The sequence below is a fragment of the Muscardinus avellanarius genome (assembly GCF_963383645.1).
Source record: "Muscardinus avellanarius genome assembly, chromosome: 3".
In the NCBI taxonomy this organism is placed as follows: domain Eukaryota; kingdom Metazoa; phylum Chordata; class Mammalia; order Rodentia; family Gliridae; genus Muscardinus; species Muscardinus avellanarius.
Window position 1 is genome coordinate 16,358,962 of NC_137788.1, and position 23,474 is coordinate 16,382,435.

Consider the following 23,474-nt stretch of genomic DNA (forward strand, 5'->3'; position numbering starts at 1 on the left):
TCCACCCCACACACAAATGCACAAACAGCAGCATCAATAACAGCAGACGTAGTCTAGGGCATCACAGGAAGTTTTTATGCTGGTTGCTCATTCATTCAGGCACCTGGAGCTCACTCACAACATGGTCTGAGCCCGATACGTGCAAGGCGCTACTCTAGGAATTAAGCAGTGAGCACAAAAGAAAAAGGCCCAACGTTTGGGAGCTCGTATTCTAGAGGGGACTAACACGGGGAATTTTAATTTCAGTATGGTAGAAACAAAAGCACAACAGTTTGAAGTCCCCATAATCTAAATGCAATTATATTTAAGGACAGATTTTTAATTTTTTAATATTTTTGTGGTACTGAGGATTGAACCGAGGGGCATTCTACATTCTACCTCCAAGCTACACCCCCAGTGCTATTTTTTATTCTTTATTTTGAAACAGGGTCTCACTGAGTTGCGGAGGGCCTAAGTAGCTGAGGCTGTCTGTGAACCGTGATCCTCCTGTCTCAGCCTCCCAAGTGCAGGGATTACAAGCGTGCGCCGCCATGCCCAGCTTAAGCACAGTCTTTCATTGAAGATGTTTCATTGAAGATGTTTCTCCTAAAAGAAATGCTAACTCGTGAAATAGGCATGATGGTGCACACCTGTAATCCCAGCACATGTTTTGTAATCCTAGTACTTGGGAGGCTGAGACAGGAGGATCGCAGGTTCACAGCCAGCCTCAGCTACTTAGTGAGGCCCTCAGCAACTGAGAACGTTGAGAATTCAAAGTTAGTGACAGAAACCATCATCATGCCAGGCTTGCTGCTTCAGACTTAAATCTTCCTGGGATACGTTCTTGGTTTTTTTTTGGTACTGGAGGTTTGAACTTGAACTGAGGGGCAGTCTGCTTCTGAGCTACACACCCTCAGCCATTTTTATCTTGTCTTTGTCTCACCTGGGTTAATGAGAGTCTTACTATGTTGCTGAGGTTATCCTTGAACCTAGATCCTTTTGTCTTAGCCTTAAAAATACTGGGATTAAGGCTGGGCGTGGCGGCATACACTTGCAATCCCAGTACTTGGAAGGATGAGACAGGACGATTACAAGTTCAAAGCTAGCCTCAGCAGATTAGTAAGGCTCTCAGTAATTTAGTGAGACTCTATTTCCAAATAAAATATTAAAAAAAAATAGTTGCCCGGTGTAGTGGTGCACGCTTGTAATCCCAGCATTTGGGAGGCTGAGACAGGAGGACTGCAGTTCTCAAGACAGCCTCAGCTTCTTAGTGAGGCCCTCTGCAACTCAGTGAGACGCTGTTTCAAAATTAAGAGTAAAAATAGAGCTGGGGGTATACCTTGGAGGTAGAATGGCCTCAGGTTCCATCCCCAGTACTGCAGAAAAAGGTCTGGAGGTATAGCCCAGAGGTAGGAGGCCCTTGGGTTCCATCCTCAGTACCACACGCACACACACACACACAAAACAAAACCTGTGATTAAACGTAGGTGTGTGACCATGCTCAGATAGCATGCTTTATTTCTGAGAAGACACAGTACCAAAAATTGGTTGCCCATGACAATAATTTCACATTGTTAATTTATTCATATGTTTATTTTTTTCTGATGTGAGGGTAGAACCTGGGGCCTCACAAATGCTGGGCAACGGCTACAGCTGTGTAGTCCCGCGTTACTCATGGGACCCTCACTCAGTCCTCCTCACACTGGACACCACCTCGCATGCCCACTGCAGTCTCGTCTCCGTCCCCCTCCAGAAGTGCCACAGTCTAATAAAGCAAGATGTTTTTACTCAGTCAGAGGACACCGCATGGGCAGGCGCTACACCTCGGGCAGCACGTTCAGTGGGAGGGTCTACCTCTGGGCGGGCTCTGCTTTTACTCCTCCCTGTCTTCTTACCGTGACTAGACACCGGCACATGTTGGCATAGGCCACCGAGAAGCTGGGCTCGTCGATGGCCTTTTCGAACACCAGGTCGATGACGCCCTTCAGCCGCTCCTCGGTGTCCACAGTCAGGCCTGACACCTGCTTCATCAGCTGGTTGAACATCTGTGGTGTCAGTTTATTTAGGATACTTCGAACTTTTCTAAAAAGGTCCTAGAAGGGTCACAGAAGAGAAATGAACGTTCAAGTAGCTCTGACATTAAAGGAATTTCTATATCTAAAAATACATTTTTTAAGTTCAACTTCTCAATTTATTAACAAGGACTGAAAGCTGGGCGTGGTGACACAGTCTTGTAGTCCCACTGAGAGGCTGAGACAGAAGGATTGCAGGTTCATGGCCACCCTCAGCTACTTGTCGGGCCCTTCACAACTTAGTGAGATCCTGTTTCTAAAGAAAGAATAAAAAATAGGGCTGGGGGTGTAGCTTGGAGGTAGAAATGTCCCTGAGTTCAATCCCCAGGATCACAAAAATAAAATAAATAAATGAATGAATGAACAAGGACTAGTCAGAAAAATAATTAAACCTATCTATTTTAACAGCTAATATATATTATACCACCTTCTTTTGACTACTAATGAAAATTCTAGGAACTAAGTATATTCACATGTCATTGGTAGGAACATCATCTACTTCTTCCTTTCTTTCTTTCTTTCTCTTCTTTTTTCTGTGCTGGGGACTAAATACAGTGCGTGGTGCATGCTATAAGCACATGCTCTACCACCGAATAGCCCTCATTTAGGAATCTTTTTTTTTTTTTTGCAGTAGTAGGGATTGAACCCAGGGGCGCACTACCATTGAGCTTTTTTTAATTTTTTATTTAGAGACAAAGTCTCTTTGAAGTTAATGTGTGCTGGCTTTGAAACGTCAGCCTTCCAAGTACTGGGATTACAGGTGCGCACCACCTTCACACCACCTTGCTTTGACTCATCTGAGACATTTCTTTTTTTTTTTTTGGTGGTACTGGGGATGGAACCCAGGCCCAGGGGCTTTCTACCTCTGAGCTCCACTCCCAGAACTATTTCATATTTTATTTGGAAACAGGGTTTCTTAAGCCAGCCTGTTGGCTTTGAACCTGCGCGATCCTCCTGTCTCAGCCTCCCAAGCGCGGGGATTACAAGCGTGCGCCACCACGCCCGGCTTTCATCTGAGACGTTTCTAAGGCCAATATGACAACATGTATCAAAAGCTTTTAAACTACGGATGTGCCCTTCAGATCAGTTACTATACTTTTACAATTTCTTTATTTAGAAATAGATAAAAAAAAATTTAGATATAGTAAATTCTATCACAGTCCTTTCTAAAGCAACAAACAGCCTTAAGCCAGGGGTGGTGGCACATCCCTGTAATCCCAGTATGTAGGAGGCTGAGACAGGAGGACTGTAGGTGTGAGGACAGTCTCAGCAAAGTCGTAAAACTAAGCAATCTAACAAGACCCTGTTTCAAAAACAACAAATAGAAAGAGCCGAGATGTAACTCAGAGGTAAAATGCCCCTGGGTTCAACCCCCAGTACCATTAAAAAAAAAAAGTCAGACATCTGGCGTCCATGATGGCTTTTATTTTTATTATAATTATATATTTTTTTCTTTTCTTTGTAGTACTGGGGATAAAACCCCGGGGCATTTTATCTCTGAGCTACACCTCCAGCCCTGTTTTTTATTCTTTATTTTGAAATAGGGTCTTACTGAGTTGCAAAGGGCCTTGTTAAGTAGCTGAGGCTGTCTGCGAACCGCAATCCTCCTGCCTCAGCCTCCCAAATGCTGGGATACAATCATGAGCCGCCATACCTGGCTTCCATGACGGCTTTTAACATAAAACTTTTAATAGAAAAAAAAGAGTAATCTTAAACTTCTATCTATCTAACTATTATTGAAGCAAAACAGCAAGTTAAACAAATTAAAATGCGTTCCTGTTCTCACCTGGGTTTTAATGTCTTCAGGGTCCTCAGCCTGGCTGTCTCGCTTTTGGCTGGGCTTCCAGGCGTTCTCTGCCTTTTTTAAGTGCACATCTTCTTTTACAGAAACTGTGATGATCTTTCTGGGCTCCCTTCTCTGGCCAGGTTGAGATCTCCGTGGTCCAACGTTTGACAACTAGGGCAAGAATAACATATCTATTCAGAGGAATTGTAACGTACTATGTCTGCTGTGCTGTTCAAGCCAAGAAAGACTTGAACAAGAAAACCCATCCCTAACCGAAGCTCCGTATTTCATATCAGGTGTGGAGGTTAGATGAGATCTATTTTTAAGATGCTGGGAGAAAAGAAGACCCTGTTTCCAAATAAAGTAGGTCTGAGAGTATAGCCCGGAGGTAGAAAGCCCCTGGGTTCCACCCCTAGTACCACACACCAAAAAAAAAAAAAAAAAAATAATAATAATAATAATAAAAATAAAAATAGTTTTTTGTTAGTTTGATGAGAATCTCACTACTTGCCAAGGCTGTCCTCAAACCTGTGATCCTGTCTCACTGCCTCAGCTCCCAGGTACTAAGATTACAAATGTGCACCACCACTCAATGACCTCTACAGTGTTTGATCCTGAGGCCCTAAATGGGACAGAGTGATGAAAAAAAAAAGTGTTTCTAACAGGAAAGACTAAACATCTAAAGTTCTACATTTCACTAGTTGTGGAACTTTGGGCTGGTCACTTCTAATGATTACAAAAATTCACATGTAGTAGTTATCAGTTACAAATCTGCTTCAAAAACTGTTTTCTGGCCAGGCAAGCGTGTTGCACACTTGTAATCCTAGTACTTGGGAAGTTGAGATAGGAAGATTGCAGTTCAAGGCCAGCCTCAGCAACTCAGCAAAACCCTGTTTCAAGATATACAATAAAAAGGGCTGGGAAGGTAACTTGGAGGTAGCACGCTCCTGGGTTCAACACCCAGTACCACAAATAACAAAACAAAAGCAAATACAAAAAACAACTACGGGTTTATACTTCCAGAGTAAGATGCAAATATAGCTTCAGCACTAAAATTCTCTGTAGCATGACACACACTACATACCACGGGGTTAGAAATACTAAAACATGACTTTCACAGTATGACCATAATTACTCTCTGAAAAAAAAAACAACAGTTGCTAAACCCCAAAGGGCTTAGCTGTGCACAGTGACGCGGTGTTATCGTAGCATTCAGGTGGCTGAGGCAGGAGGATTTCAAGTTTGAGGCTAGTGAGGGCAACTTAGCAAAACCTTATTTCAAAACAAAAAATGAAAAGGACTGAGAGTGTAGCTTAGTAAGGTCAGAGCACCCCTGGAAGCAACCCCTAGAACCATCAAAACAAATGAACAAACATTTATGAGAAAGACTATGATATTGGAGAGTAGACCAAACAATGCCTTTAAGAAACTGCAGTAGTCAGGCAAGATGCCACATGCTTATCATCCCAGTACTTTGGAGGCTGGGACAAGAGGATCACAGGTTTGAGGACAGCCTCGTCATCAATATAGCGAGACTTTCAGCCACCAAGTAAGACACTATTTCCAAACAAAACATTTTAAAAAGGGGGCTGGGGAAGTAAAATACTTTTGGTTCAACCCCAAGTACCACAAAAGGAGGAGGAGGAAGAAGAAAGAAGGACGAAAGACGGAAGGAGGAGGAGGAGGAGGAGGAGGAGGAGGAGGAGGAGGAGGAGGAGGAGGAGAGAAAATTGTGGTAAACCAAGTATGGCCTGGTTTTTATAATCCAGGATTTTTTTTTTTTTCTTTTGGTGGTGAGGGAGACTGAATCCAGGGGTATGGGGCCTTTTGGCTTTGAGCTATACCTCCAGACCAATTTTATTTTTTATTAGGAAAGAAGGTCTCACTAAGTTTCTAAGAGCCTTACTAGATTGCTGAGGCTGGCTTTGAACCTGTGATAATCCTGTTTCAGCCTTCCAAATACTGGGATTCCAGGTGTGTGCCACCAAACCTGGGTTACAGGTTGCATTAATGTTGACTTGTAGAGCTTACCATCTTTTTCAATGCTCACATATAGCTCAAGTAAACAATTTTATCATTAAGACATTTACTTTGATTCCTGCATTTGCACATAAAAATTTGTCAAGTCAAATGTGTCTGGGTGTAATGAAAAGAAAATTAAGTAAAAGTCACCGTACGCATATTTGATTACAAAAGTACAGCACCATGCCGGGCTCATGCTTCCTCGTCACACATATCTTTTGGAGCATTTTCTGTGATGTCACAGACAGATTATTATTAAAATAACATTACATTTGTCAAGGAATTTGACATAGTAACAAAGCCAAAATTCTAGAGAAATTATCCTTCTGGGTATTTCCAACGGATGTACACATACTGCCCAGCAAAGGACACTGATGCCTGATAATCGGTACATATTTGTGTATCTGTGTATGGTACAATTATTATACACTAAAAACACTTTTTTTTTTTTGCAGTACTGAGGTGGAACCCAGGGGTATTCTACCTCCGAGCTACATTCCCAGCCCTATTTTATTCATTATTTTGAAACGGTCTCACTGAGCTGCAAAGGGCCTAAGTAGCTGAGGCTGCCCGTGAACCACGATCCTCCTGAATGCTGGGATTCCAAGCGTGCGCCACCACGCCTGGCTCTTAAAATACTTTCTAACAAGTATGTTGTAGGGAAGTTTCCACTAAAAAAGTCATGGCAACTTAAGCCATACGATGGAGTGTATCTGGGAGACTTTATATATAATTGGGCGATAATGACAAGCCAATATGGATAACTGGCAAAAATGATTAGCGGTTAAACTAGAAACTACAGCGAGCAGGGCTGAGTGTTTTCCTTCCCAACAGCGTGTTTTAGGCACTCTGTGAGACTTTGTGTGTTTTACGACAGGCCCGTCTGTAATTACCAAGGTAACAGGGCAAATTAAGTGGAGAATGTCTTAGCTAGGGGAGTGGACGCAGGACTGTGTGCAGCAGGGCCTGCCTACTGACCTGTCCTTTAAAGACCACAATGAAAAGAAAATTACGCCGGGCGTGGCGTGGCAGCGCACGCTTGTAATCCCTGCGCTTGGGAGGTGGAGACAGGAGGATCGCGTAGGTTCGAAGCCAGCCTCTCTGGCTTAAGAGACCCTGTTTCCAAATTGAAAAAAGGATAAAAATAGGTTTGGGAGTGTAGCCCGGAAGTAAAAGGGTTTCCAGGAACCCCAGTACCACCAAAAAAAGAAAAGAAAATTAAGTAAAAGTCATTGTATGCATCTTTGGTTACAAAAGTACACCACCATGCCTGGCTCATAGCCTCAGATACTTAAAATGAGGACCTCTGCAAAATAGTGAGACCCTGTTTCAGAATAAAGGATAAAATGACTGGGGTTGTAGCTTGGAGGCAGACTGTTCCTGGGTTCTGTCCCCAATACCACATACAAGAATAAATAAAAATTAGTAAAATAAAAATTCACTTCCTACTTCCAAAGTTTTAAAATTATTCTCAAGTCACAGTATTTTTTCTATAACTAATGATCAGGAGAATAATGAATAGCAAGCTAGTAGTGAAATGTGACAATGTACATTCAGGGCGGAGACATGGCAATTCATATTTTCTGAACGTGACATATGAACAAAGTTGAACAATAGAATAAGCACAGATTCTATTAACCAGTGAGTAGTCAAAATGGCATCAACATTATTTCAAATGTTGGCAAAACAAAGGTATAAGCAAAAACCAAACATTCTCCAAATTTAAATTTAATCTAGAAGGAAAATAATGCTGGAAAAACGTGAGAACCACGGTTTCTAGAAAGCTGCTTTCTAAGACTTTTTTGTGAGACAACTGAAGATTTAGAAAAATTTTAACACTTGGAGAAAATAAAGGGTTAAACTGTAAGCACAGAGCGGGGATGGCGATGCTCGTAAACAGCACGTTTCAAGGCCGAGGGCTTTTCTACGCGGTTTACAGAGCCTCCAGTACACTGCGGGCATTCGAGTACTTTCAGTCAGTGTTTAGTTGCAGGCCAATAGTCAAATACTTTTAAGTGTCCACAAAGTACCATACGTTTTCAGATACTGTAGTCTTATTTCAAAGCAGGTTTCAAAAGTTGCCATTCCAGGAATAAAAAGGTGATGGAGAAATAAAAAGTGTCACCTTATATAAAAATATTTTTATAAATATAAAATGAACCGCTTGCGAATATACATCAAATGCTAAGCTTCTTCAGATTTTAGGTTAAGTGTCCTTCATGCCATTCTAAGGTAAGGGAAATGAGATATTCACATCATCGGCAACGTTGCCCCATGCTTTCTGCAAATCTAGGAAGCATGGAGCAGGCAGAGCCTGCCCAATCCCGCACAGCGCAGCGCCCCAGCGTGACTCCACTGGTGACGCCGCGTCCACCGCTGAAGAGCCTGCCTCGGGGTGTAGCAGCAATCTGCAGTCTACCAGTACATTTGTTTATAGATGGCAATTGTTTACACTTTGACTTGACAACCTACAGTAAGAAAGAATAGCAAAATGAAAAAATATTATAACGTGATAGACTACTGTTTAAAAAAAAAGGATTCAGCGCACCCCAGGAGGCAGGCTCTTCAGGGGTGGGTGAGAAGTCGCCAGAGGAGTGCAGCTTGGGGCTTTGCTCTGTTCCAGAATTGGCAATCCGTGCCTGCTCTGCACTCTGCACATCTGTTGGAACAAAGACAAAGAGATGACGATTAGCAAATACCATCAGAGACCTCTAGTACACCAGGACACCTCAAAACAAGCAAGGATCTCATCAAGGCTGGCTTTACTTTTAAATTTATTTGCAGATTATTCCTATTGGAAAATGTGGGGGGAAAGAGAAAGAAGAAAAAACAAGACCAAGTTAATGCAGATGAGCATCTTCAAGTAAAAATGACTCGTGGATTCTTTCATATTTGATAGAAAGGAGAGTCTTCACCTGTTTTGTTCTTGAGTACAGAAATCAACACATAAAAGCCACACTCTTGCCATTAGACAGGCTGTCACGGAGTCCATGGCAGTTTTCTGACTACTGCGGTTGTCGGGAACCTCAAGCACTTACAGGTGAGCCTCTCCCTCCAGTAGTTGGCCTTCCAAAATCCGCAAAGGCTGGAGTAAAGTCTGGTCCTCGAGGTAACATCCGAGGATCCTGAGTTCGCATTGGCAATTTGGGTTGATTGATCTGTGTGAAGAAGCAAAGGGAGCTTAGAACACACATGTTCTACAGCATCCGGTGCCAGAAAGTTAATAAAAACACCGACTGGAAACACTGGTTGCGAATCATTACAATCCCAACCCAACCAGTCATGGCAATTCTCCTGGGCTAGCGCAGGCCACAGGACCACAATGGTGTCTTGTCACCTGGGGAGTGACTGGGCCTTAAATTCCCCAAGGGAGCCTACATCCAATCAGCTGGCCGCTCTCTCCATACTCAGGAACCACAAAATGGCATGAGACAAGCTATTCTGAGATCTGAGAAATAAAGCTAAGTTTTAAGATTTTTCTTTTTTTGTAGCACTGGGGATTGAACCAGGGGCCTTCTACCTCTGAGATACACATCCAGCCCTATTTTTTTTCTTATTTTGAAACGGTGTCTCACTAAGTTACAGAAGGCCAAGCTAAGTTGCCAAGGCTAATGTCAAATCTGCCATTCTCCTGTGTCAGCCTCTCAAGTACTGAGATTACAAGTGTGCACCACCACACCCACTGGAGATTTTTAAATTTAAAAAATTTTTTATTTTATTTTTTGTGGTGTTGGGGATGGAACCCAGGGGCATTCCACCTCCAAGCTATACCCCCAGCTCTATTTTTTATTCTGTATTTTGAAAAAAATCTGAGTTCCAGAGGGCCTCACTAACTAGCTGAGGCTGTCCACGAAACAGGATCCTCCTGTCTCAGCCTCCCAAGGGCTGTGATTACAAGCATGCGCCACCACGCCCGGTAGGAAACTTTATCTTAATGCCATCGCATTTGTTAAACCTTTTAATTTCCTGAGCTATGGGGGTCTCGTTGAGGACGTTTCTGCCTGTGGCTATTTGTTGGAGTTTTGGGCCTATGCCTTCCTCTAGTGCTTCACAGACTCTGGTCTTATTTCTAGGTCTTGTTTTTTCTTTCTTTTTTTGGGCAGCACTGGGGATTGAACTGAGGGGCATTTTATCTCTGACCTATACCACCAGCCCAATTTTTTAATTTTTAATTTTGAAACAGGGTATCACTGAGTTGCAAAGGACCTCATAAGTAGCTGAGGTGGTCCGTCCAGGAAGCAGAATCCTCCCGTCTCGGCCACCCACGTGCTGGGATTACAGGCGCGCGCCACCTTGCCCAGTGCCTCCTCGGCGCCTGCCGCTTACCTTGTCAAGAACAACATCACTGATGGGGGGCAGCCCCTCTGGCTTCTGCACACAGGCCGGCATGAACTGGAAGTCCAGCAGAAACTCCCTGTCATACTGCTTCTTGCCTTCAGAATCAGCAGGCTTCCAGGGTTCTGCAAGGGATGTAGGAGACAACTGTTTATACAGAGCACATCCAAGCATGTACTCATAAGCATCTCCTCATAAACAAATGAAAACACACACACACCAGGGGCAATAATGGGCCACTGCCAGGAAACAGCCTGCAGCCAGGCAGGGGACACAGGGCTGCAATCTCAGTACGTGAGCCGCTGGGACAGGAGGATGGCAGACTCATGGCCAGCCTTAGTAAAGAGACTCATCAACCGAAGCAAGACTCTGTTTAAAAAAAAAAAAAAAAAAGCCAGGCGCAGTGACACACGCTTGTAATCCCAGCATTCGGGAGGCTGAGACCGGAGGATCGTGGTTCGCAGACAGCCTCAGCTACTTAGTGAGGCCCTCTGCAGCTCAGTGAGACCTGGTTTCAAAGAAAATAAAGAATAAAAAATGGGGCAGGGGGTGTAGCTCGGAGGTTAAATGCCTCAGCTACTTAGTGAGGCCCTCCACAACTTAGTAAGACCCTGTTTCAAAATAAAGAATAAAAAATAGGGCAGGGGGTGTAGCTCGGAGGTTGAATGCCCCTGGGTTTCATCCCCAGACCCACAAGAAAAAAAAAAAAAAAAAAAAAAAAAAAAAAAAAAAAGAAAGAAAGGAAGGAAGGAAGGAAGGAAAAGAAAAGAAATCTGGAAAAACCACTGGTTTCTCAGAAAATGAAAAAACTGTTTACCCGAAAGTGTTTATGAGAAACACAAAAGTAAATAGCACATTTGCAATAATGAAGTCTAAACCGTGTTTTTGGTGGGTACGGGTGGGGATGGGTCCCAGGGCATCTCCCAGGGTAGGTGGCTGTTGACTCATGGACTCACGCCCTAATTCCCTTAAAAGTATCTTGAGGCTGGGTGTGGTAGCGCTTGCCTCTAATTCCAGTACTTGGGAGGCTGCGACAGGAGGATCACAGGTTTGAAGCCAGCCTTAGCAATTTAGCTAGTAAGATTTTGTTAATTAGCAAGATCTGTTTCCAAATAAATAAGAAATTAGGGCTGGTGACAAAGCTCAGAAGTAGAATACGCCTGGATGAAACCCTACAACCACAAAAACAAAACAAGAATAAACTTAAATAGCACTTTCATCAACGACTAAAATTTAACCTGCAAAGTACTTTTTAATTGATTTCCTTTTTCTTTTTTTTTTCTTTTTTTTTTTTTTTTTTTTGGTGGTACTGGGGTTCTTGGAAGCTCTTCTACCTCCAGGCTACACTCCCAGACCTATTTTTTATATTTTTATTTGGAAACAGGGTCTCTTAAGCCAGCACGGCTGGCTTCAAACCTGCGTGATCCTCCTGTCTCCTCCTCCCAAGCGCAGGGATTACAAGTGTGCGCCACCACACCCGGCTGATTTTGTCTTTTAATTGACAAAACTCTTGTCAAAATCAGGCCCCAAGCCAGGCCCAGTGGCAGCATGCCTACAACCCCAACACTTGGGAGGCTGTGACAGCAGGTCCTCAGGTTCAAGGCCAGTGTGTGTATAACACAGTAAGGTCCTACTGCAACATAAGAAGTAAGATAGTATTGGAGGGAGAGCATGGCGTAGTGGTGCACGCTTGGGAGGCTGAGACAGGAGGATCGCGGTTTGCGGACAGCCTCAGCTACAACTTAGTGAGGCCCTTTGCAACTCAGTGAGACCCTGTTTCAAAATAAAGACTAAAAAAATAGGGCTGGGGGTGTAGCTCGGAGGTAGAATGCTCCTGTCTGGGTTCTATACCCAGTACTGCAATAAAATAATAATAATAATATTGGGGGTGAGGTTTAGAGGTAGGACACTCACCCCTCCATCAATCCTCAGCAACACACACACACACACACACACACACACACACACACACACCCCACATCATAATTGTAGACTGAATTCTCCTATTGTGTAGGTTATAAATCCATTAATGGTCTATAAAAATTCTGCAGATGTTTTCACACAAGTGCTATTACCTTTTCACATCTATTAAAGAGCTGACATTTTATCATGATAGTAATTGTGTTTTGAACAACTACTGCTATTAGATACTTTATCACAGGGGTAAAAGGCAGTTAAAAACCAGCCATTTATAGTTGGGGCTTATAATTGTATTCTTTTCTCTTGCAAAATTAAATGGTAATATAATTTAAGCAAATAAATACAAAAATGACAATAATGTCTCAGTTTCCTGAAGAAAGAAAGATTGGTGGTGGCTGCAAGTGCTCGGTCAATTAAATACAAATCTAGATCATGAAAATCAATTTCAAAATATTGAGTCCTGCCGGGCGTGGTGGCGCACACTTATAATCCCAGCACTTGGGAGGCTGAGACAGGAGGATCGCTCAGGTTCGAAGCCAGCCTCAGCTACCTAGTGAGGCTCTCAGCAACTCAGTGAGACCCGGTTTCAAAATAAAGAATAAAAAAAATAGGGCAGGGGGTGTAGCTCAGAGGTCAAATGCCCCTGGGGTTCCACCCCCAGACCCGCAAAAACAAAACAAAAAAAAAAAAAAAAGAAAAGAAAGAATAAAAAAAATAGGGCTGGGGGTGTAGCTCAGAGGTAGAATGCCCCTGGGTTCCATCCCCAGTACCGCAAAAAAAAATTTTTTTAATTAGAAAATATAAAAAATAAAAAAGGGCTGGAGGTATAGCTCAGAGACAGAATGCCCCTGAGTTTAATCCTCAGCAACACACACACACACACACACACACACACGGTCTGTATATCAAAGTGTTAAAATATTGGTCAGTAGTTTTTAGACATTTTAGATTTCTTACAACTCACAGTAAAAAAAAAAAAAAAAAAAAAAAAATTCATGATCCCAGACAAAATAGAGAACTGAAGCTTCCCAGCCTCGGCCAGCAGTTTAATGAGCCTTCACTAAGTGCACACCCTTCACGACATGGCATTCCCTGACATTTTAATTGCATTCTCCACTCATTCAGACTAGGGGTTTGAACTCTGGGGCATTCTATTTCTGAGCTAAACCCCAGCCCCCCCTCCCTTTTTTGGGTGGTACTGGGGATGGAACCCAGAGGCTTTCTACCCTCCGGACTACACTCCCAGACCTATTTTATATTTTATTTGGAAACAGGGTCTCACTAAGTTGCTGAGAGCCTCACTCATTAGCTGAGGCTGGCTTCAAACCTGACAAAATCCTCCTGTCTCAGCCTCCCAAGTGCTGGGATTACAAGTGTGCGCCACCACGCCCGGCTTTTTCTTCTTTTTTTTTTGCGGGTCTGAGGATGGAATCTAGGGGCATTCGACCTCCGAGCTACACCCCCTGCCCTATTTTTTATTCATTTTGAAACCGGGTCTCACTGAGTTGCAGAGGGCCTCACTAAGTAGCTGAGGCTGTCCGCGAACCGCGATCCTCCTGTCTCAGCCTCCTGAATGCTGGGATACAAGTGTGCGCCACCACGCCCGGCTCTTTATTCTTCATTTTGAAACAGGGTCTCATTAAGTTGTAGAGGGCCTCACTAAGTAGCTGGGGCTGGTTGTGAACCTGCAATCCTCCTGTCTCAGCCTCCTAAGTACTGGGATTATAAACGTGCACTGCCACGCCAGGCCCTATTTTTTATTCTTAATTTTGAAACAGGGACTCACTAAGTTGCCGAGGGCCTCACTAAGTGGCTGAAGCTGTCCTCAAACCTGCAATCCTCCTGTCTTAGCCTTCCAAATACTGAGATTACAAGCTTGTGCCACCATGCCCAGCTTTGCATTTTCCTTTTAAAAATATTCATTGTGGCCCTTTAAGTAAATTTCATAGCACATTAAATATGTTAAAACCAGCAGAGCTTTCTTTTTTCCTTTTGGTACTGGGGATTGAACTCATGAACAGTCTGCCTCTGAGCTACGTCCCAATCTCCTAAATTTATTTATTTATTTTGGCATTCTACCTCTGAGCTACACCCTCAGCCCTATTTTGTATTCTTTATTTTGAAACAGGGTCTCACTGAGTTGCAGTGGGCCTCAGTAAGTAGCTGAGGCTGTCTGTGAATGGTGATCCTCCCATCTCAGCCTCCCCAATGCTGGGATTACAAGTGCGTGCCACCAGGCCCAGCAGCCCTCTTTATTTTTAGACAGGATCTTGCTAAGTGGCTGGGGTGGGTTGAATCTGCGATCCTCCTCTGTCAGGCTCCCAGGTACTAGGATTACAGCCGTGTGCCACTGTGCTGCCTTCAGCAGTTATTTTTGAGGCTGCTTATTTTTACATTCACTCCCTACCTTATGTAAAATTTACTTTAGATTTGGCAGAGTGAAGAGAACTTCAGCTACCACAAACTTTCTACCTTTCCCCACATGTCCACATCAGCTCGCTCCACAAATCTCCAAGTAAGTCCCGGCTGACAGTAATGTCTATTTTTTTTTTGGTGGTGCTGGAGTCAAACTCAAGGCTTGTGCGTGCTAGGCCAGTGCTCTACCACACAGCTGCACCCAGCCTAGGCCGGCAGTTTAAAGAATTGGTGTGTTGAGATGAAAGTCCTCCAAGTGTTCACCATAAATGTCACGGGGCCTCCCATACTGCAGATGCCCCATAAATCAGCCATGTCGTCTGGCTGATTTACATTGGCGCTCAGCTCGACAGAGCAATTTCTGTCAACAAATGAAATCCCAAGTTTCTTAAATGACTGTCAAGGGGTGCTGTAAAATCTACAATATTAAAACAAATGAAGTTAAATTTCTTTGATCGAATCCCACACTCCTCCTGGCAGCTGCTCGTCCATGCTGGCAGAGATGGCTGCCCCCCTGCCCCCCGCGTGCTGTCTGGCGTCGCTAGTCGGCACGGCAGGCTTGCTGAGCGGTGTAAACCCTGCATCGTAATGAGAACCCTCTTTTCTCTGAGGCCGCACTGCTGCAGGTTGTAGCGGAGCAAGCCGTACCCAGCAAGGCAGGGCTAACTTACCGGATTTGGGCGGAACCGTGACCCCGGCTCCAGAAGTGTCGGTGGAGCCCGGGGCGGCCTCTGCGCCTTCGCCCTCGGAGACGCTCGCGGCCCCGTTGCGCACAGGCTCGGGCTCTTCTCCATTCTCTCCCTCAGCGTCCTCTCTTTTGAGGTCAGAGGGCTCTCGCTCGGGATGAAATCCTTGGCTCATTTTATCTTGTTCAGATTCAAGCACTCTATCAGCTGAAAGCTCTTCCACTTGAGGCTAAATCGTAAGTAAACACACAAGTTGTATTTTTTTTCTCCCACATGTAAATGAATATACATAAAGACCCACCATTACTCCCTCCAAAATCAAGAAAAGTATGTCTGCTCCGCTATGGCACTAGAATGGGACGGTTTCAGAAATCAGTTTATTCATTTCACCACCTGGGATAAAGAAGAGAAGTCAGACGGCCACCAGACGCTTTAATGTGTGACCAATGAACTCCCAACGCACCGAGGCTCAGCGTGGAAGGAACTGCTAATCCCCGGAGCCCGATGGCCACGGGAGTCCCAGTCAGACATCCAGACCATGCCGCCTCCTGCCGCTGAAGCTCAGCAAATACAAAAGGGAGCACAGAAGAGTGTTTTTGTGCTGTCCTCTGGCTGCAAAATGGAGCGCTCCGGGAACAGCTTAAAGTGCCTCGGTGCTACCAGGAGGGCACCTGTTAGTTAAAATACGCTCTGCTCAAGACAAGATATTGAAGTTCAAGTCCGGCAGTCAACTCCTCACATCATGCCTTCCTATTATGTTTCCTTTTTTTTTTTTTTGGTATACCTGGGATTGAACCCAGGGGCATCTACCTCCAAATTCTACCCTCAACCCTTGTTTTAATTTTTTTTTTTTTTTTTTTTTTTTTTTGGCGGTACTGGGGATGAAACCCAAGGGCATTGTACCTTCCAGCTACATACACATCCAGCCCTATTTTTTAGTCTTTTTAAAAATTTTTATTTATATTTTGTGGTACTGGGGATGAAACCCAGGGGCATTCTACCTCAGACTTACAACCCCAGCCCTATATTTTATTCTTTATTTTTGAAACAAAGTCTCACTGACTTGTGAAGGGCCTCACTAAGTAGCTGAGGCTGCCCACAAACCACAATCCTCCAGTCTCAGCCTCCCGAACGCTGGGATTACAAGCGTGCGCCACCACACCCAGCTCTTATTCTTTATTTTGAAATAGGGTCTCACTGAGTTGCAGAGGGCCTAAGTACCTGAGGCTAACTGGGAACCCTAATTCTCCTGTCTTAGCCTCCCAAGTACAGGAGTGTGTGCCACCAAACCCAGTTTTTTTCCCCCCCAATACTGGGGATTCAACTCAGGGGCATTCTACCTCCGAGCCACACCCTAGCCCCCCTTTTTGCGGTACTAGAAATGGAATCCAGGGGCACTATACCTTCGAGCTATACACTCCCATCCCTATTTTTGAGTCTTTTAAAAAAATTTTTGAAACAGGGTCTCACTGAGTTGCGAAGAGCCTCACTAAGTAGCTGAGGCTGTCCACGATCCTCCAGTCTCCGCCTCCTGAAAGCTGGGATTTCAAGCATGCACTGCCACGCCTGGCCGGAGCCCTATTTTTTATTATTTTGAAACAGGGTCTCACTAAGTTGGGGAGGGCCTCATTAAGTAGCCGAGGCTGTCCATGAACTTGAGATTCTCCTATCTCTGCCTCCCTAGTACTGGGATTACAAGCCTGCGCCACTACCCCTGGCTCCTACATAGCAATGTTTGAGGCTGGGCGTGTTGGTGCAGGTTTGTAATCCCCACATTTGGTAGTCTGAGACAGGATGATCACAATTAGTGGCCCTCCGCAATTTAGGAGATCCTGTTTCAAAATAAAGAATTAAAAAATAGTGCTGGGGGTGTAGCTCAGGGGTAGAATGCCTCTGGGTTCCATCCCCGGTACTGCAAAATAAATAAATACAAGCCGGGCGTGGTGGCGCACGCTTGTAATCCCAGCATTTGAGAGACTGAGACCTGGAGGATCGCAGTTCGCAGATAGCCTCGGCTACTTAGTGAGGCCCTCTGCAACTCAGTAAGACCCGGTTTCAAAATAAAGAATAAAAAATAGGGCAGGGGGGTGTAGCTCGGAGGTCATATGCCCCTGGGTTCCATCCCCAGACCCGCAAAATAAATAAGTAAATAAATAATAAATAAATAACATAGCAATGTTTGTATGGTATTGGAATTTGTACTCCTATATTATGTAAATAATATGAAACTGTATATTCTTCAAAGGTTTTTAAGCTTTGGGGAATATTCTTTTGTTAGGATATTAAAAGAATAAGAATTGAAAAAATCTTGTCTTAAAAATAAAATCTGCTTTGCTTATTGGCTGTTAGTCTTCTCTGAGGCTTAAAAAAGAAAAGCCAGGCATGGTGGCACACGCTTGTACTCCCTGTTCTTGGGAGGATGAGACAGGAGGATTCAGGTTAGTGGCCAGCCTCAGCCACTTAGTGAGGCCCTCTGCAACTCAGAGAGACCCTGTTCAAAATAAAGAATAAAAAACAGAGATAGGGGTATAGCTCAGAGGTAGAATGCCCCTGGGTTTAATCCCCAGAACCACAAGGAAGAGAAAGAAAAAAAGAAAGAAGGAAAGAAGGAAAGAAAGAAAAGAAAGAAAGAAAGAAAGAGAGAAAGAGAGAGAAAGAAAAGAGAGAAAGAGAGAGAAAGAAAGAGGGCTGGGCATTGGTACAAGCCTGTAATCCCAGTACTTAGGAGGAAGAGACAGGAGGATCACAGGTTTGTGGTCAGACTCAGCAACTTTGTGAGGCCCTCCACAGTTTAGTGAGACCTTGTTTCAAATTTAAAAAGATAAAATAGAGGTAGAATGCCCCCAAATTTAATCCTTAGTACTGAAAAAGAATCTTTATAAATTCCTGATGGTCCGTCCAAGCTCTTGAGTAGTGGAGCACACCCGTAATCCCAGTACTTGGGAGGCTGAGACAGGAAGAGTGCAGGTTAGAAGCCACCCTTAGAAACTGCAAAGCTCTTGGACAATCTGGCTAGACTGTTTTTAGATAAAAAATAAAATAGGGTTAGAGGTACAGTTCAGAGGTAGAATGCCCCTCATTCTATCCCCAGCACCACAAAAACAAGCACCACCAAATAAAAAAATCCTTGATGTAAAATTCTCCATGAAATTAACCTTTTTGTGTGTGTGTGTGCAGGTCTGGAGACGGAACCCAGGGGCATTCTACCTCTGAGCTACACCCCCAGCCCTGATTTTTATTCTTTATTTTGAAACAGGGTCTCACTGAGTTGCAGAGGGCCTCACTGAGTAGCTGAGGCTGGCCGTGAACTGAAATCCTCCGGTCTCAACCTCTGAATGCTAGAAATTAACTTTTTTTTTTTAATTTTTGGTGGTACTGGGGTTCCTGGAAGCCATTCTACCTCCGGGCTCCACTCCCAGACCTATTTTATATTTTTGAAACAGGGTCTCTTACGCCAGCGCGGCTGGCTTCGAACCTGCGTGATCCTCCTGTCTCCACCTCCCAAGCGCGGGGATTACAAGCGTGTGCCACCACGCCTGGCCTGAAATTAACTCTCTTTAATGAAAGCTAAGACTCTAAAGAGAATCCTCCAAAACAAGCACAGAGATGAAGAGGAGCTTTAATTGTAACTTTATGCTGGATGAGCCAAAAAATGAGGACAGCATCAACAGACCGCTATGAAAAAGAATGTACTAATTGCTAGGATGGGATTCACCCCAGATGAGTTATGACACTAGGTATCCTATCTTAAACCTAAGTTACAAATACTACTTTGTTACATAAGTGTTATGACAGACAATACTAGTAAATTTTCTTCTACCATACATGAGACCATGGAGCAGATATAAATTTTTAAATGTTATCTATACAAACAGATGGTTTCCTCTTTTCTTCTTCTTTTTTTTTTTTTTTTTTTGTGTGCTACCAGGGATGGAACCCAGGGGCATTCTACCTCCAAGCTACACCCCCAGCCGATTCTTTTAATTAATTAATTTTGAAACAGGGCCTCACTAAGTAGCTGAGGCTCTCCGCAGACCTGGATCCTCCTGTCTCCACCTCCCAAATGCTGGAATTACAAGCCTGTGTTACCACGTCTGGCTCAAACAGATGGTTTCTCAGTGCTAGATTTTTTTTTGGTACTGGGGACTGAAATCAGGTACATTCTACCTCTTTAGTTACACCTCCACCCCTTTTAATATTGTATTTTTAAATAGGGTCTAGCTAAATTGCCAAGGCTCTCCTAGAACCTGTAATCCTGCTGTCTACTGTCCCAAGGACTGGGAATACAGGTAAGTACCACTACACCCAGCTTTTTAGGCACAGATAAATGGCTCATTCAAATAATCACATACCCACCCATGGGAAAAGACAGTTTATGGAAACTATCAAAAGATAGACAAAAAATTTCAAAATAAATTCATAAATAAAATAAAGTCTACAATTTCTTTTTATAAAGTATGGCAGAAGGTAGGCATTTCAAAGCATTGAGAAAAACATCTACAGAAATTGAATCGTGAACCAGCAGCCTTACTTTTTAAAATTCATACTCTACTATCACTTAAATTAATTCATAATAACCTTGAAATACAACCTTATAATTAAATACAGAGCATCAAGAAGATGTCGCTTCTTTGCCTGAGATGAGGTCTCGCTATACTGCCCGTAGTGGTCTCAGACTCCCAGATTCGAGCAATATCACTGCCTCATCCTCCTAAGTAGCTAAAACTCTAGGTGTACACCACCATGGCTGGAAAGAGCTTTAATAATCTGAGATGTAGATATATAAATGGTACTAAAAATCAAGAGAGATGGGTGAGGTAGCAAAGGCCTGTAATCCCCAGGACTCAGGAAGCTAAGACAGGAGGATAGCAGGCTCAAGATCTGCCTCAGCGATTTAGCAAGACCATGTTTCAAAATAAAAAAGACTGGGGGTGAAACTCAGTGGTAAAGCACCTTAGGGTTCGATTCCCAGTACCACACAGATACACACACACACACACACACACACACACACACACACACACACACGACAAATACATTATACAATTTTGTGAAATTCTTGTTTCAAATCTTGTAAAACACAGAAAAGGCAATGCCATTTGATAGAGTACAAACTGCACCTAAAACTCTGACAGATGATCTATCCCACTAAAGAGAGGCCGCATGAAGAGGTGGGGCCACCTAGGAGTCAAAGACTGTGACAAGGGGTCTCTCAAGGGATCGACAGAAATAGGAGAACTGAATATATGTACTGATTATTTCTCTTCCAGCAGGATGGAACCCTATCCACTCTAGTCTGAATGGACCACAACAGTCCCTGGGTTTACTTACAACACCAAACTGAGCCAGGCGTGGTGGCTCAGTTCTTGTGATCCCAGTACTTGGGAGGCTGAGACAGGAGGATCACAGGTTCAAGGACAGCCTCAGCAAGTAGTGAGACTTTCATCAATTGAGCAAGACCCTGTTTTGAAATAAAAATATAAGGCTAGGGGTATAGCTTAGAGGTAGAATGCCACTGGGATCAATCCCTAGTACCAAAAAAATAAACAAACAGAACCCTCAACACCACTAGACTCTTGGCTGGGAGTGGTGGTGCAGAGCTGTAATCTCAGTCCTGGGAGGCTGGGACAGGAGGACTGCAGGCGATTACGGGCCAGTTTAGTGGAACCTGAGGCAACTTAGCTGTTAGAAAACAAAAAAATAATATAGACCCAGGGGTTAGCTCAGAGGTAGATAAAACTGGGTCCAATTTCCAGTAAACACACACACAGACACACTCATTGACAGATCAAATGTGAACCTTCTTCAGGAAACTGTTAAAGAAGAATTTACTAAACAGAATTGGCCTTTAACATAGCAAGCTTTTAAAGCACAAGCAAATCAGACTGATTACCATGTACGTAATGAGTAATGAAATGCCCTAATTACTTTTTTGTGGTTGGTACCGAGGATGCAACCCAGGGGAATTCTGTCTCTGAGCTACATGCTCAGACCTTTTATTTTTTTTTTTATTTTGAAACAAGGTCTTGCTAGGTTGCGATGGGTCTGGCATTGAATCTGCGATCCTTCTGTCTTGAGTCTCCCAAGAACTGGGATTACAGGCATGCACCACCATGCCTGGCTGAAATGTCCTAAAAATTTTAAGCAAATTTTAAGATGCCTCAATCAGAAGTTTTATTTTTAATTCTTTGGTGGTGCTAGAGAACTGAACCAGGTGTGTGTGTGTGGGGGGGGGGAGAATTCTCTCTGAGCTATACATACCCCAGGTTTACTTTATTTTTTATTTGGAAACAGGGTCTCACTAATTGCTGACAGCCCTGGTAAATTGCTAAGGCTGGTAAATTGCTGGCTTGGAATCTGCAATCCTCCCATCTCAGCCTCCCAACAACTAGGATTACAGGCATGTCCACCATGCCCAGCATCATTTATATTTTCTTTTTTTTTTTCTTTTTGCATGACTCCAGTGCCTGCTAGGCAAATGCTCTACCACTGAACTGTATGTCTTAGCCCTCAACTGACAATTTTTTGGGGGGAGCGGGTCTGGAACCTCCAAGCTACAAGCTTTTGACCTCCAAGCTACACCCCTGCCCTTTTTTTTTTTTTTAATTCTTTATTTTGAAACCAGGTCTCACTGAGTTGCAGAGGGCCTCACTAAGTAGCTGAGGCTGTCCGCGGACCGCGATCCTCCAGGTCTCAGCCTCCCGAATGCTGGGATTACAAGCGTGCACCACCACGCCTGGCTCAACTGACAATTTTATTTTATTTTTTTGGTGGTACTGGGGGTGGAACCCAGGGACTTTTCTACCTCTGAGCTATACTCCCAGACCTATTTTATACTTATTTGGAACACGGTCTCACTAAGTTGCTGAGAGCCTCACAACGTAGCTGAGGCTGGCTTCGAACCCGTGTGATCCTCCTGTCTCAGCCTCCCAAGCACGGGGATTACACGCGTACGCACCACGCCCGGCTCAACTGACAATTTTAAAACAAATCATCCTTCAAGTTACTTGTAATAAGCCGGGCGTGGTGGCGCACGCTTGTAATCTCAGCACTTGGGAGGCTGAGACAGGAGGATCACAGGTTCACAGTCAGCCTCAGCTACTTAGTGACACCCTGTTTCAAAATAATAAAAAATAGGGCTGGAGGTATAGCTTGGAGGTAAAATGCCTATGGGTTCAATCCCCAGACTCATCAAAAAAAAAAAAAAAAAAAGAATCTTTTTTAATGATTTAACAACCCACCAAAATAGCCTGTACGTGAAACACGACATTTTTAAAGGTTGAGAAAATAATGTAAGAACTTAAAGTCTGTGGAAGTGAAGATAAACACATTTAATATTTAATAAACTATTTTAACAAGTGCTATTATCCTAGAATAGGCAAGGGACTAGGATTTCTGAAAGAAGCCTGTATTTGCAAATAACCAAATAATTTAACATTTTTTCCTTTTAAACCATAAGGCTAGAGCGAGCCATGGTGGTGCAGGTCGTACTCCCGGTCCCTGGAAGGCTTAGACAGTAGGACTGCAGGTCTAAGGCCAGCCTAGGCAACTTAGCGAAATCCTATTTTAAAATAAGAGCCAGAGGTAGAATAACCCAGGGTTCAATACTCAGTACAAAACAAAACAGACCTGCAAGATTAGAAAATAACTAACTTTCACAATGAGTCAGAGCCATGTTTTCTCTTTTTGAATAACAAGCGGAAGCAGGTATGTGGCACACTGTGGCCCAGGGGCCGAGTCTGCCTCCCAAGCTACTTTCTGAAACATGGAGAGTGAGGATGGTTTTTTATATTTATAATGCTTGGGGAGGGAATGAAATATATTTGATGACATATAAATTAAAATTCCCGCGTCCACAAATCAAAGCTTTACTGGAGCAGAGCCACAGTTCACTGGTTGACACGTGGACTACAGCTACTTTGGCTGAAGCAGCAGGGCTGAGGGACTGCAGGTGACGGATCCTGCAGCCACAGGCCTACGAAACGCACCACATAGACCTTCACAGGAAAAGGCTTCCGGAGTCCAAGCTAAAGAACAGGAAGAACACTTGGAGGCATGGGAGCGGAGGCCCTTCTTAGAAATCTGGCCATAGGGCAAGGGAGAACAGAAGTAGAACAGAAGAAAATGAGTAAAACAAACCAAACCAAACCAAACCCGCAGCTGAATCCAAAGGGAATCAGTTCATGGAACTTACAGCCGTACCCGGAATATGTGTGATTCCCCTGCCTCTAGTAGGGATTTTATTCTCTGCAGGAGCAT

At 43.8% G+C, this 23,474-nt stretch overlaps 1 protein-coding gene across 18 annotated transcripts in view; it reads right to left on the bottom strand.

Annotated features, from left to right (window-relative positions):
* The window catches only part of EIF4G3 (eukaryotic translation initiation factor 4 gamma 3), a gene marked incomplete at both ends in the record, with an annotated part of 253,579 nt that overhangs the window by 60,650 nt on the left and 169,455 nt on the right, over positions 1-23,474 (bottom strand). For 14 of the 18 annotated variants that reach the window (XM_080692029.1, XM_080692037.1, XM_080692033.1 and 11 more), the window contains 5 exons: positions 1,875-2,072; positions 3,838-4,008; positions 8,898-9,017; positions 10,186-10,319; positions 15,201-15,444. In XM_080692029.1, the coding sequence (XP_080548155.1) occupies positions 1,875-2,072; positions 3,838-4,008; positions 8,898-9,017; positions 10,186-10,319; positions 15,201-15,444 (867 nt within the window). Of the gene's footprint in view, positions 1-1,874; positions 2,073-3,837; positions 4,009-8,407; positions 8,519-8,897; positions 9,018-10,185; positions 10,320-15,200; positions 15,445-23,474 lie in introns of all 18 variants that reach the window. The other 4 variants (XM_080692045.1, XM_080692044.1, XM_080692041.1 and 1 more) reach the window with 1 other exon arrangement.